Source organism: Macaca nemestrina, chromosome 7, assembly GCF_043159975.1.
Source record: "Macaca nemestrina isolate mMacNem1 chromosome 7, mMacNem.hap1, whole genome shotgun sequence".
Classification (NCBI taxonomy): domain Eukaryota; kingdom Metazoa; phylum Chordata; class Mammalia; order Primates; family Cercopithecidae; genus Macaca; species Macaca nemestrina.
In genome coordinates this window covers 62,989,251-63,005,360 of record NC_092131.1, presented here as the reverse complement: position 1 = coordinate 63,005,360, position 16,110 = coordinate 62,989,251, and the positions used below count along the sequence as shown (strand labels likewise).

The 16,110-nt window shown below is 38.8% G+C and overlaps 1 protein-coding gene across 7 annotated transcripts in view; it reads right to left on the bottom strand.

The window, feature by feature from the left end:
• LOC105481898 (kelch like family member 28) overlaps positions 1–16,110 on the bottom strand; it is a 119,552-nt gene that overhangs the window by 12,945 nt on the left and 90,497 nt on the right. For all 7 annotated transcript variants that reach the window (XM_071100244.1, XM_024792873.2, XM_071100245.1 and 4 more), the window contains one exon: positions 9,090–9,988. In XM_071100244.1, the coding sequence (XP_070956345.1) occupies positions 9,090–9,988 (899 nt within the window). The remainder of the gene's footprint in view (positions 1–9,089; positions 9,989–16,110) is intronic.

Sequence of the window (16,110 nt, the reverse complement as noted above, 5' to 3'; positions counted from 1 at the left end):
GAGGGAGTCAAAGAATAAACTGATTAAGGAAATGCAGAGCGTTACTGGGGAGTGCTGAAGGCCCCATGTGAGATAAGTTAAAATGGGTATGTAGCTTTCTCTAGTTATATTCTGCTGCTCAGATGCAGCCATGGCATAAGAGGACAATTGAATTTAACTAGATGAGTATGACGGAGGAACAGAAAGGCAAAGGGGCCATGGCGTATTTAAAGGAATGATGACTGTGATGTTCCTCGAATCTAAGCTGGGTAAGCTGGGAAGATAAGAACATGTGGTAGTTAAAGAGCAATCAGTTCTAACTGATTATGAGGCCAATGGATGAAGAATCCTGAAAGGGACAAAGACTCACTGGAGGGTGTGTACTGAAAGAAAGAAACTGGCAAGAAAAAACCACTGTCAAAGAGTGGAATGTGCGAACCAAGATTTTTGAATGTGTTGAAGTCACTGGTAATGACAAAGGCTGGCATCTGAAGTAGGAACAGTCTAGGACTGAGCCCTTAACCTGTGGGATATGGCTAACTCTTAAGACTTAGTGTCAGAATTGAATTTTTTTTTTTTGAGACGGCGTCTTGCTCTGTCGCCCAGGCTGGAGTGCAGTGGCGCGATCTCAGCTCACCACAACCTCCGCCTCCTAGGTTCAAGTAATTCTCCTGCCTCAGCCTCCTGAGTAGCTGGGATTACAGGTGTGCACCACCATGCTTGGCTAATTTTTTTTTTTTTTAATTTTTAGTACAGACAGGGTTTCACCATATTGGCCAGGCCAGTCTTGAACTCCTGAACTTGTGATCTGCCTGCCTAGGCCTCCCAAAATGCTGGGATTACAATCACGATCCACTGTGCCCGGCCCAGAATTAAACTTACATACCTAGTTGATGTCAGAGAATTGGAAAACTGGTTGGTATGACAGTAAGACTTCTCAGTGATAGTAAGACTAAAGGTTATGATGATGGATTATCTAGAAGTTATGGATTTCTGGAGATGATTTAGCTAAATACATACAACATATAATGTCATTAGTCCTTATGGTCTTTTGACAGTATCTTAGTTCATTTTCTACTGATATAGCAGAATACTACAGACTGGGTAATTTATAAAGTACAAGAGTTTATTTGGCTCTAGGTACTGGAGTCTGGGAAGTCCAAGAATATGGTGCTAGATTCTGGGAAGGGTCATCTCATGGTGGAAGACATCACATGGATAGCTAGCAAGCCTGTGCACAAGACAGAGAAAATGGCAGCCGGACTTATCCTTTTATCAAGAGCCCACTCCCGCAATAACTCACTCCCACAATAATGATATTAACCCCTTCAAGAGGGCAGAGCCTTCAGGGTCTAGTCACCTACTAAAGGCCCCACCTCCTAATACTGTTCAATGGCAATTAAGTTTCCAACATACGAACTTTTGGGGAACACTTTCAAATCATAGAATTTTGCCCCTGGCCTTCAAAATTCGTGTCCTTCTCCCATGCAAAATATATTCATTCCATCCCAATAGCCCCAAAAGTCAACTCATTCTGGCATCAACTCAAAAGTCCAAAGTCCAGAGTCTATCTAAATCATATATGAGCGAGAGTCAAGGCATGATACATCCTCAGGCAAATTACCTTCCTGCTGTGAGCCTGTGAAATCAAAACAAGTTATTTACTTCCAAAACACAAGGTGAGAAAGGCATAGGATAGATATTCTCCTTCCAAAAGGGAGAAATAGGAAACACAAAGAGTAAGAGGCCCCAAGTAAATCCAAAACCCAACAAGGAAAACATTAAGTCTTTATTTTATTTTATTTATTTATTTTTTTTTTTTTGAGACGGAGTCTCGCTGTGTCGCCCAGGCTGGAGTGCAGTGGCCGGATCTCAGCTCACTGCAAGCTCTGCCTCCCGGGTTTTTACGCCATTCTCCTGCCTCAGCCTCCCGAGTAGCCGGGACTACAGGCGCCCGCCACCTCGCCCGGCTAGTTTTTTGTATTTTTTAGTAGAGACGGGGTTTCACCGTGTTAGCCAGGATGGTCTCGAACTCCTGACCTCGTGATCCGCCCGTCTCGGCCTCCCAAAGTGCTGGGATTACAGGCTTGAGCCACCGCGCCCGGCCTTTATTTTATTTTTTTGAGACGGAGTCTCGCTCTGCCGCCCAGGCTGGAGTGTAGTGGCGCGATTTCGGCTCACTGCAAGCACCGCCTCCCGGGTTCACGCCATTCTCCTGCCTCAGCCTCCTGAGTAGCTGGGACTACAGGCCCCTGCCACCACGCCCGGTTAATTTTTTGTATTTTTAGTAGAGGCGGGGTTTCACCATGTTAACCAGGATGGTCTCTATCTCCTGACCTCGTGATCCGCCCGCCTTGGCCCCCCAAAGTGCTGGGATTACAGGGGTGAGCCACCGTGCCCGGCCGAAAACATTAAGTCTTAAAGCTGGTGAATAATCTCCTTCGACTCCACGTCCTACTTTCTGGATACACTGGGGCAGAGTTGGGCCCCCAAGACCTCTGGCAGCCCTGCCCCCATGACTTTGCTGGGCTTAGCCCATGCAGGTCTCACAGGTTGGAATCTTGTGCCTACAGTTCTGACAGGCTGACGCTGCACACTACTTGCACTACAGTTCTGTGGTTTTTGGGGATGGCCCCATTCCCATGACTCCCCTAGCCACTGCCCTAGTGAGGGTGCTCTGTAGTGCTTCTGCCTCAAGACAAGTTTCTGCTTGCCCCGTGCTAGCTGCAACACTCTTACAGTAGCCATGCCCCCATAACTCTTGTAGTTTGCAAGCCTGTAGACTCAAAATCACATGGCCGACACCAAAGCTTACTACTTGTGCCTTCTAGAGTAGCAGCCTGAGCCACATCTGGGCCTATTTGAGCCACAGCTGGGGCAGCTACACTAGAATGTGGAGAGCAGACTCCCAAGGTGGCCATGGGCAGTGAGCACGTGGAGGGTGTCCCAGGCTGATCCCCCAAAACCGTTCTGCTCTCGTAGTGTTCTGAGACTACTATGGGAGGCACAGCCTTGAAGATCTTAAAATGCCTTCAGGCCTTCTCCCATTGTCTTGACTAGCACTTGGCTGCCTTGTAACCAGTCATCTCTTCAGCACACATCCCTGGTTTACTCTCCTAAAAGATACCTTTTCACTTTTTATATGGTCAAGCTGCTAATTTTCCAAGTCTTTCTGTTCCGCTTACCATTTAATTATAAATTCCATTTTTAAATCATTCCTTCCCTCTTGCACCTTACTATATGCAGTTAAAAGCAGTCACAAAGCAGTCTGAATGTTCATCGCTCTGAAGTTCTGCATTCCATAAAGTACTAGGACAATGATGTAATTCAGCAAAGGTCTTTGCTAATGTATAATAAGGATGGCCTTTACTCTCAGTTTCTGTTTGAGACCTCATCAGAATAGCTTTACTGTGCACATTTCTATCAACATTCTGATCATGTCCACTTATCTCTAAAAAGTTCCAGAATTTCCCTATGGCTCTCTTCTTCTGAGCCCTCACCAGAATCACCCTTAACATTCTATTCACAGCAATCTAGGCTTCTTCTGGACTCCTACTTAAAATTCTTCCAACCTCTACCCATTAACCAGTTCCAAAGCCACTTCCATATTTTCAGATATTTGTTATAACAATGGCCCCACTTTTTTGTGCCAGTTTTCTGCCTTGGTCCATTTTCTGGCTGCTATAACAAAATACCGGATAATTTATAAATAACAGAAGTTTATTTGGCTTTCAGTTTTGGGGGCTGTAAAGTCCAAGAGCATGATGCCTGCATCTGGGAAGGGTCATCTCATGATAGAAGACATCACATGAAGTGCAAGCGAGTATGTATGTTAGATAAAGAGAAAATGGAAGTAGGACTTACCTTCTTGTCAGGAGCCCAATCCTAAGATAACTAACCTACTCCCACAATAATAGCATTAATCGCTTCATGAGAGCAGAGCCCTTATGGCCTAATAACCTTTTAAAGGCCTCATTTCTTAATATTGTTTAAACAGCAATTAAGTTTTCAAAACATGAATTTTGGAGGGACACATTTAAACTATAGCAGAGGGCAAATAATAATCAGTTCTAATAAGAGTTTCATTCTTGACTTAGACCTGTGGTTTATAGTGTTGAGATGAGTGATGTGGCTGAATGTCCATGAACATTTAACATATTTGCACAACTATTCAAAAAATGCTTTCAATGTATTGCCATCCTTATGACTCCTTATGTGTAAGTAGAAACAATACAGTTTTCAGAGCTTCCCCAATTTTCTTTTCTTTTCTTTTTTTTTTTTTTTTGGAGACGGAGTCTTGCTCTGTCACCCAGGCTGCAGTGCAGTGGCGCAATCTCAGCTCACTGCAGAGCTTCCCCATTTTTCTTAAGCTACCTACCCAATCTCCACTTTCTTCTCTTGCAGGCCTCCTTTCTTAATTAAAGAAAACTAAAACCACTGGACAAGTGCTGTTTTAAACCCTTGCTTTCACCCCTCCCCCGGTCAGTAAACCTCAATTGTCTTGAGGCATAAAGAGTCTCTCTCTCTCCTATTCACAACTTTCTGTCCTTACTTTTGATATCAATCTCTTCTATTTCCTCTAAGATCTTGCTCCATCAATAAGCATTAATCTATCTTATATCTTTACCCTATCCCTCTTTACTTATCTCTTTACTCATCTAATTATAAAAATACTTGGAAGCCTGAGGTGGGTAGATCACAAGGTCTGGAGTTCAAGACCAGCCTGACCAACATGATGAAACCTTGTTTCTACTAAAACTACAAAAATTAGCCAGGCGTGGTGGCATGTGCCTGTAATCCCAGGTACTCAGGAGGCTGAGGCAGGAGAACTGCTCGAACTCAGGAGGCGGAGGTTGCAGTGAGTTGAGATCATGCCACTGCACTCCAGCCTGGGCAACAGAGGGAGACACCTGGGCGACAGAGCAAGCCGCTGTCTCCAAACAAATAAACAAACAAAAAAACCTTGTGTCTCTCTCTTCAAGAACAAAATAAAACCAAACAAAACTTCCCCTGATGCTATCAGTTACTGCCTTAACTCTCTCCTTCCTGTCTCTAGCAAGATTCTTAAAAGTCTTCATTCAGTTTATTTCCTTAGTTTGTATTCGCTTCTCAGCCCATTGTAATGTATCTACAGCATTTCTACAACTCTGCTTGAAATTACCCACCAAGGCCGGGCACAGTGGCTCACGCCTGTAATCCCAGCACTCTGGAAAGTCAAGGCGGGCGGATTACCTGAGGTCAGGGGTTCGAGACCAGCCTCAACATGGAGAAACCTCGTCTCTGCTAAAAATACAAAATTAGCCGGGCGTGGTGGTTCATGCCTGTAATCCCAGCTACTTGGGAGGCTGAGGCAAGAGAATTGCTTGAACCTGGGAGGCAGAGGTTGTGGTGAGCTGAGATCACGCCACTGCACTCCAGCCTGGGCAACAAGAGTGAAACTCTGTCTCAGGAAAAAAAAAAAAAAAAAAACAGAAATTACCCACCAAAAATCATTATGTTCTCCATAATGCCAAGTTTAAAAGCCACCTTTCCGTTTTTTATCTTTCTGGATCTTTCCAGTGTATTTTAAATAGCTGATCACATTCCTTCCTTCTTGACACACAAATTCCTTGGTTTTTATGACACTATTCACTTGGTTCTCCTACCGCTAAAAATGTTCCCCAGATTTTCATTCACAATCAATCCTTTTTCCTCTCTATATTTTCTCACCAGGCAAAAGGAGGAACATCTAACTGTCAATAACTCCATCAAAGACTTCATAGTTTTAATTCATACTTCTAAACTATATTATATGCTGATGACTTTCAAATTTGCAGCCCTGAACTCTTCTTTGAGCTGAGCTACCACAGATTATCCTTTACCTGGATATTTCATGGGCACTTCAAGCTCAGTGTCCAAAACTTTTCCCCTGAAAGTGGCTTCTCCTCCCATATTCTTTCTCTCTCTCTGCATATATGAACCACCCATGTAATCATCTAATCAAAAGAACTCATTCATCTTGGATTCCTCCCTCTTCCTCATCATGCCTCTCTCATACCCATTCAAACACCAAATCCTGTCAATTTACTCTCTTAAAACATTTTTAAAAATGAATGCCCCATTCTCTACCTTCACTACTTCTACCCTAATTTAGGATCTCATCATCTCTTGCCTATATTAGATAAGAGGTTCTACAATAACATCTTATTTAATCAATCTGATATTAATCCTGGCCTCTCAATTTTTCCCGTAATACAGCCAGAATGATCTAATATACAAATATGATAATTTCACTAACCTCCTTAAAATTGTATTTGCAACCCATATAAAAGTCTTTTTTTTTTTTTTTTTTTAAATCATGGCATACAATATCTTCTTTGACTTGGTTCAAACACCACTGCTTGACACTTCTTGGTTAGAACCCTCTACTTCTGAATACCAATCAGCTTTTAGTTTCCTGAATATCCCATAATGTATTGTGCCATTGTGTCTTTGTATATTCCTTGTGATCTTTCTTCTTTCTCTGCTTGATTCTTGCTTAGCATTCAACACTCAACTTGTACATGAAGTTCTCTACAATTTCTCTTCCCTAAATCCCCCAGATGGGATAAATGGCTGTCTTTAATGTTTCTATAAAATTATCTTGATCATTGCATAAACATTATGTATTATTTTCTATATGTCTCCTTTACTAAATTATGAACTTGTTGAAGGTCAATTATCTAGCAGTGTATCTGATGCACAGGTGTTTAATATCTTTTGTAGAGTTAAACCGAATGATCATTCAGGTTGGTTTTAATTTTTCCAGAGTTATAATAATGCTGCAATAATCAGTTCTGTGCAAATAACACTTTTAATTTTAAAATTTTTATTATGATAGATTCTATGATAAAAGATTACTGTGTCTAAAGATATGAACAGGTCTTATTATTCTTCAATAATTTGTTATTTTTAATAGTTGAGAAAATAAGAGGCAACTGCTCAAAAATTTTTACACTATAGGCCAGGTGCGGTGGCTTACGCCTGTAATCCCAGTACTTTGGGAGGCCAAGGCGGGCGGATCATGAGGTCAGGAGATCGAGACCATCCTGGCTAACACAGTGAAACCCCGTCTCTACTAAAAATACAAAAAAATTATCTGGGTGTGGTGGCAGGCGCCTGTAGTCCCAGCTACTCTGGAGGCTGAGGCAGCGGAATGGCCTGAACCTGGGAGGCAGAGCTTGCAGTGAGCCAAGATTGTGCCACTGCACTCCAGCCCGAGTGACAGAGGGAGACTCCATCTTAAAAAAAAAAATTTTTTTTTACACTATAAATACATATTTGGAAATTTTTGTCATAATATTTACTAATATAATTTACTTTATGCCAGTAACCAGTGAGTTTCAGAATAAGAGTTAAACAATCAATTCGTGTAGCTAACATAACTAATGTTCTATGTGTAGCCCAGTCTCAACACTACTAGTTTTAGATTACAGTCAAAATGTATTATGAGGCTGGGTGCAGTGGCTCTTGCCTGTAATCCCAGCACTCTGGGAGGCCGAGGCGAGCGGATCACCTGAGGTAAGGAGTTCGAGACCAGCCTGACCAACACGGTGAAACTCTGTTTCTACTGAAAATACAAAATTAGCGGGGCATGGTGGCACATGCCTGTAATCCCAGCTACTTGGGAGGCTGAGGCAGGAAAATCACTTGAACCTGGGAGGCGGAGGTTGCAGTGAGCTGATATTGCACCACTGCACTCCAGCCTGGACAACAACAGCCAAACTCTGTCTCAAAAAATAAAAAATAAAATAAATAAATAAAATGTATTATCAGACTTTTTTTTTTTTTTTTTTTTTCAAGACAGGGTCTCATTCTGTCACCCAGGTTAGTGTGCAATGGTGCATTCATAGCTCACTGCAACTTCAAACTCCTGGGCCTAAGCAATCCTCCCGTCTCAGCCTCTTGAGTGACTGGGACTATAGGAGTACAACACAGTGCCCAGCTAATATTTTAAATTTTTTGTAGGGACAGGATCTCGTTATATTGCCAAGGCTTGTCTCAAACTCCTTCCTCAAGTGATCCTCCTGTATAGGCCTCCCAAAGTGCTGGGATTACAGGTATTGTGAGACTTTTTTAAAGATGCAGAATTTATCAGTTGCCATTGATGAAACATCAAGTTTCCTAATACTAGAAAGGGAAAAGCAATCTACCACATTTTTGGAAATGGTCAGAAATCCACAGTATTAAAAAATATACATTAAACACAAAAGTTTTCATGAAGCCATCCTATCTATGAAAAAGCAAAAATAACTTCAAGCTATATTTTCAATGTATAAAAGTTACTAGTATAATGCACCAAATTAAGGCAAACTATCACCATGGGCCAAATTTAGCCCACTAGCTATTTTTATAAATAAAGTTTTATTGGGACATATCCATGTTCATTCATTTATGTATTATCTATGGCTGCTCTCACAGTACAATGGCAGAGTTAAGCAGATGCCACAAAGATTACATGGCTCACAAAGTCTAAAATATTTACTGTTTGGTCCTTTATAGAAAAAGTCTGACAATTCCTAATCTAAGTTATCGGGGGGGGGAAAAACATACTTCTTAATGCTGTCTTTTAAAAATACTTACACTGAAGAAAACAAATTGCACTCAAAGTACATAATTTATATCAGTATCCTGTTTTTTCTCATTTCTTTGGTAGCACTTCTAATGAACTGTTTTCATTCAAACCCATTCCTGTCACCAGTTCCCTCACCACAGGTTCCTAGTTCTCTCCTTTGGTATCTTCCGATATAACTGACAATAATAATAAGTCTCTTCTGATGTGGTCTGACTCAAAGATGTAAATGGTTCCAGAAAAAAAAAAAAAAAAAAAAAAAGACATAAAATGGAATAAAAGTTTGTGAGTAACCAGGTGGACAAAGTGTGCACTTGGGGAGGTGGTTAATAATTGAGAGTATCGTAGAGAATGAATGACAATAAAAACAATCATGTAAGTATTTTAGGAAGAAGAAAAAAAAAACTAAAAAGAAGGAAAGAAAAGTAAAAACGAAAATCAAACTATTTTTAAACTATAGAAAATCTGCACATTTAAAAAGCATAAAAGCACCATTCATTTAGGAAAGCCTTCTATTTACCTATCCAAACAGGCAAAGAGTCCAGATTTCCCTCCTACTGCACAAAGTACTTTGGGAGCACAGCGAGGTCGTGTCATCAAGACTGTCTGATGAGAGAGTCTATGTTCAGGCATAAAGTGGTACTTTAGGGCTTCATTCAAAAGATGTTTACAAGTACGATCATCACGAATAAGATGATTTGCTTCATATAGTCTAGTGAGAAACTTAACGCTCAACAATGGTAATCGTACACTGTTTAGTAACTGTGCTAAGTATTTCTGGCGTTCTTGTACATCATACTTGATCCAAGACTCTAATGCATAAAAAACAGTCTCTTCGGTAGCTACATTCAAACAGTCATTGGAAACAATTTCATCCAAGTCAGCATGTGTAAGCTCAAAAAACTCTTCAGTCTGGCAAACAGCTTCAAAATTCTGGCATATGTATTTAGTGGCTGCCAAATAAAGGTCATGGCAACCATACGTTTCTGCAAAACGAGAAATTCCAATACAATTACCAGGATCAAGTTGGCTTTCAAGAAATGCACAACATTCTTTCAGGACAAGTTTTATCTGGAGTAGGTTTGCTGCTGGCAGAAGAGATTCAACTGTGTCCTGAGAAATAAAAACAGTCCCTGTATAGGCATACTCCACAATGGCCTGGAGAGCAGTTTCATCAATGCATTGAAACTCAACCTCACTGTTCTCTTTTTCAGAAAGGTTTCCAGTGAACATAGCTTTGAAATACGGGCTGACGCTGGCAAGTACCACTTTGTGAGCATGGATTTTAACATCACCTACTCGAAGAATGATGTCACAGAGTTCGTGATGTTGGCGAAGAAGATTCAAGCCCTGCAGAAGTTGTTCAGAATGCAAGTGGGTTAAGTTAGCAAGCATGTAGGTCGGGGATGTGTGGTCCATCTACAGAAAAATAAAAAAGCATAGACAGTTATTTCAAAGTAATCTTGTCAATAACACTGCTTTTCAAATAGTACAGAATAATCAGATTTGTAATTTATTTGCCTGTTCCTTGGTTTTTAAATACTTCATAGTAAATACTAGAACTAGAGGCTTTCAGAGTTAGAAGGGATTTAACAATCATATAATTCAACCTATTTATTATAGACATTAGGAAATGGAAGCCCAAAAGGTTACATGAGATGCCCCAAACCATAAAAATCTCTGACAATGGACTTTTGGATCAAAACTCTACCAACTTTTTCATTTTGTTTCCCTTGCATTAAATTCAAGTCTGAGCTATCACTGAAATAAAATGAAAATATGAGGGGAAAAACTTGCTTAAAGTAAAATTATATGTAGAACAAACAACACTATTTGCCAACCAACAGATGCTTTAATTGGACAGAAATTTCATGTTAACACACTTTACCCAAAATTCCAATAATTGCTTTGATAGAGGGTGCTGAATTTAATGAAGGTACCATTACCACCAATTAATTTAATTAATTATGAACAGAATACAAAGTTCCATAATGAGGGCAATAAGGCTCACTTACTGATCTATATATACCATACCCACTCAACTTTTTTTTTTTTTTTTTGGACGAAATCTCACTCTGTCGCCCAGGCTAGAGTGCAGGGGCACGATCTTGGCTTACTGCAACCCCCACCTCCCAGGTTCAAGCAATTCTCCTGCCTCAGCCTCCCAAGTGGCTGGGATTACAGGCACCTGCTAACACGCCTGGCTAATTTTTATATTTTTAGTAGAGACGAGGTTTCACCATGTTGGCTAGGCTGGTCTCAAACTCCCAACCTCAAGTGATCCACCTGCCTCAGCTTCTCAAAGTACTGGGATTACAGGTATGAGCCACCGCACCTGGCCTCAACTCTTGATCATTAATTCAGATCATGCCCACTCAATCTACTTGCCACTTTGTGCTTCTGGAAGATGAAAAAGAATAAAAATAACAGGGAAGAAAAAGGATGAGAAAGAAAAGAAAGTGGAGAGACAATAAAGACTATGGTAGGCAGAATAATGGCTCCCCAAATGACATTCACATCCCTATCCCTGGAACCTGTAAATATTACTTTATATGGCAAAAAGGGACTCTGGAAAGGATTAAAAATTTTGAGATGGGGAGATGATCCTGGATTATCTAAGTAGGTCCAAAATGCATTAAACATGTACCTTTTAAGAAGGCAGAAGGAGACGTGACACAGACAGAAGAGGAGGTCATGTGACTAAAGAGGCAGAGACTGGAGTGCTGCAGTCACAAACCAAGGTCTGCTGGCAGTCACCAGAAGCTAGAAGAGGCAAGAACAGATTCTCCCGTAGAGCTTCTGGGAGGAGCATGGTCCTGCCACCTTAATTTTAGCCCACTGACACTAATTTCAGACTTCTGGCATCCAAAACTGTGAGAGAATACATTTCTTTTGTTTTAAGCAACTGAGTTTGTGTAATTTGTTACAGCAACCTTAAGAATTAATACATGAATATTTCAGAATGGACTGTAGCGGTTGCTTAGATGAGACAAAAGGAATACAGGACACATACATAATATAAGCTATTTTCTTCCTGTCTCATTCACATTTCAATCACAAGTTATGGCAATAACAAAAAAGTACATTTGGTTTCCATCTTAAAACCATCAATTCCATCAATTTAAACAATTTGAACACTATTGAGAGAGTAAAGAACTTCATTCTTGTACATTTTTAAGTGGAAAAAATCCAACTCTTGAAATTTTTATCTTCATCAAGTACGTAGTTGTTTCATACTTATTTCACACTGAATTTTAAGTCAGTTAATATGGCCACTTTACAGCTGATAACAGCCTCTACTGCTGATCTCTGCAAATAATCTCACACCTATCTGCCAGAAAAATTCTCAAATGTTATTGCAGTCATGGTATAAACAAGTCCCAAGAAGCTTCTGGGTCTTCCAGTAGGTACTCTTTTTCCAGAACATAATACATACTAGTAAGAAGACGGCAATCAGGAGGCATAAGTTTAGATCTGTACACCTTCTGTTAGTTACTCCAGTGTTCACGTTTTTAAACTATGTAACTTCTTTTAGCCTCAGTTTTATGAAAAAGTTAAAATCTAGACTTAAAAGTGAAGAATGAATAACAGGAAAGGCAAGTCGATAGAAAAAATAGGTAATGGGGTTAAGAAAGCAGTCCTTGTTAACTTTACCTTCTCAATCTTTGTTTTCCTTATTTGCAGAATGAGATCATAACAATACCTGTACTTTATTATTCAGGTATTAATGTAGCTGAGGTTTTTGAGGATCAAATCAGACAATGTACATAAAAACATGATAAACTATAAGAATAAGTGATATTGTACTACAGTAGTACTATGGTAGTAGTGAGGCAATAGAGATAAAACAAGATCAGTGAAGAACACAGACTTTGGAAATATAAGGTAATGAGTTTTAGTCCCATCTGGATCTTGAATTGTATTATTAGGGGGAATAACAGGTACCAGCCTTTCTTAATCTAAGTACTAATTGTTTGATTCATAAAATATGAATACCCCACTTATCTCAGAAGTTTAACTGAAAGTGATTCTCTAAATTATAAAGTTCTACACAATATACAGCTTGAGGTGTTAAGAATATAGTATTTACGCCTCACTGTACTAAACTGCCGCTTCCCAATATCCCCACTTTCACTAATTCCCATTCTTTCCCACGATGACCTTTTACTCTTATGATCCTCATGTAATGACTATAGCTCTATATAAAACTTGCTATCTCCCAAATATTTTCTTACCACACGTTAGATTTTGTCTATAACCTTTCTCCTCTCATCTTCCTTTCCTCCAATTCAAATTCTCAAAACTGAAGATCAAAAATTAACTTTACCTGGATGTCTATAAGCATTTATTTACTATATTCCTTTTATTTACTAATTTACTATATTCCATTTATTTACTAATTCCTGCAATTAATTCAATTATATGAGTTGCTCTGTAAAACATACTTCCTTCAACTCTCATTTTCTGATTTAACAAGGAGAATGGTAGACTAAAAAGTGAAGGATGAACAACAGAAAAGGAAAATGTATGAGAAAAATGAGAGAAGGGATTGAAAAAGGAGACCTAGTCACTTTGTAAATTCATTTCTCTCTCTCAGACTAAACAATTATGTTTCAAGATATTTAAGAGAGCCTGAAAATGAGATTCTTGAATCATTACCAATGCCACAGGACTGAAGACTATTTTCAAAAATAAGACAGTAAATTCTACAATATGGTAAGATTTCTGTTAATTTCAGATAACATTCTAAAATAAATTATTAAAGATTTGACTTGTGAATACCAATAAGAAGATGGAGAGATCTTTAGGATTAGGACATATGAGCTAAAAATAAGATATGTTACAGACTAGGTTTGTTTCTTTTTAAAAATGTATTTAGAAGACTTGTAGATCAGAAAAGTAAACTTGATATTTAACTAGATATTAGTAAATAATTTTATAATGCCCTTCATGATGTTTCAAAGAACAAAACTAAAAAATATATAAGCTAGTTCAGTTAGCTAAATTAGCAACTGGTGGAACAAATACCCCCCATTAAATATACTACTTAATGGAATGAGGCCTAGAGGGATGTTCCTAGTGGTATTCTATAAGGCCAAGATGAAGATGTTTAAGTCCTGAACTTTGAAGATGACCTGAAGCTGCAAAGGACAGCAAAAGCATTGACTAACACAATAAGGATCCCGAAAGACCTGATATCTAATAACAAGAAATTTAAAAGGGATAAACGTAAAAATTCCATAGCGGATTCCAAACCAACTACCCAAAGTATAGAATAAGAGAGAAAAGACTCATCTGTAGGATGTATTTAACAGGTTTAGGGATTTTAATTGCAGTACTATTTTAATACCATAAACTTATGTGGGCTTAAGCTGCATTAACAGAACTATAATAGACAGAAATACAGAGGAGAAATTTTTGCTTCGCTCTGCAAATGTCAGTCCATATCTGTAGTACAGATTTTGGGTATCATCCTTTGAAAGGGATCTAAACAAACTGTAACACCTGATGAAGAGAAGAAATTCAAATCAGGTCTTACAGGTAATGGAACTGAGGTACTGAGTCTGGGAAAAAAGGAGGTCTGAGTCATCACACGAAAAACCAAGGAATGAAAGTTACTCAACAACAACAGGAATAACAATTATAATATAGGGTTGTTTTGAGGATTAAATGAGTTTATACATAAAAAGGGCTTAGAATAGTGCCTATCACTTAGTAGGCTCCTAATAAATATGACTTATTACTAGTAAATGTTTTGAGTTGTCCCTTGAGAGGTATTCAACTTTCTTTGGTGCACTACCTCTCACTATTAGGTAAGAAATCCACTCTGTCTTCTCTGATACCTTGGGCAACAACAAGTATCACAGAATTGTTGATTCTCAAATTAACGTTATGAATTATTGACTAGATTCATTTTTAATATAAGTAGGAATCACATAGTGATAGATCCTATATTGCTAACCTAATTTTTGTGTACCCAATTCAAAACTGGTAAATTACCATCAACATATGACATGCATGCATGACACAATATAGGTCTGTAAATACACATATTCATATATGTACACACACAACACATGAATATACACACACGCATATATTTGTATGATACGCAGTATAGTTTTAAGAGACTGGGCTTTCGTATCAGGTCCCAGGTTACAGTACAATGGTATGCATTGTTTAACAGCTATGTGACCTTGGGAAACTTAGTCAAAAGTCTCAATTTTCCCACTTGTAAAAAATCAGACAAAAGTGTATAAAAAGTAGTTGTAAATATGCCTTTCTATGTGCTGGTACATAAGCACTCAATAATTGGTAGATGTGATTTATTTTTATTGTTCATCAACCTTAAAAAAGCTTGGTTATTGCCAACTATATCCATGAAACGCCTTTCCTTCCATGCATAACAAAAAAGGAAGGAAGTTTGCTTACTGTCCAGGGAACAAATACCTACCAAAGCCAGGCCAAAGCCTCATTAATTCTATCAGTAAAGAGACATATAAGCCATTTTAAAATTTAGATGGCTTATTAGATTTAGATAGTTTATTACTTAGAGAGTGAACAGAAGATTAGCCGAAGAGTAAACTGCCTGGATCCTTGTCCTGCACATCAAAAATGGTAACACAAAAAAGGGGCTGGCCCAGTGTAAACTATGGCTAAGCAGTTTTCTATTCTGTAGCTCTATTCTAAGGGTGTGGGGTGGGGTCAAAAGTCTAATACCTAATCACAACCAGGGAAGTGAAGAGAAACTGTCTCATGACACACTTCTAGGGGAAATAGAGAGGTGAGTGGGAAATTGGGAGATGACCTCATAGCAGCTCCTTAGAGGCCTCTCACCCTCTCATATTCCAGGAGAATCACAAGGTGTGTCAAGCCACAGATAAGCTGCAGTCCTGAGGTCTAAGTCTTTGCCTATATAGATACATGCAAGGTGACCAGAGTACCATGACAAAGTTGTTCCCCTACACTTATGCCCCTAAAATACTTCTTTATCTCACTTTCCTAGATCTATGTTGTTAAAACCTTTTAAATATTTTCTGACCATTCCAACTAGTGAGTAAAACATTCTTTTCATTTGAATCAGCAATGGTTCATTTTACTTCATAATAATATAAATTATCAAAGTGTTTAAAATGGGCCAAAGAAAAGGCACTGATAAAGGTAATTTCATTAAAAAAAGCCTATGCATATGTTTATAATTATATTAGATGCAAATGACATACTTTCATTCCTTGTAAGAAGTACTGAGAATAAAGTTTAATTTTAAAAATTATAGTTTTAATGCTTAATCAAAACAATGTCAACTAGTAACTTCAACAAGGCAAGATAAAAATAGGGAACAACTTAAAATGAATTACACTAGCAGTTTGCCATAACATAATTCTTTTACTTTGTTTTATTTTTATTTTTAAGACAAGGTCTCATTCCTGTTGCCTAGGCTGGGGTGCAGGGGCAAGATCTTAGTTTACTCACGGCAGCCTTGACCTCCTGGGCTCAGGTGACTGTCCCACTTCAGCCTCCCAAGTAGTTGGGACTACAGG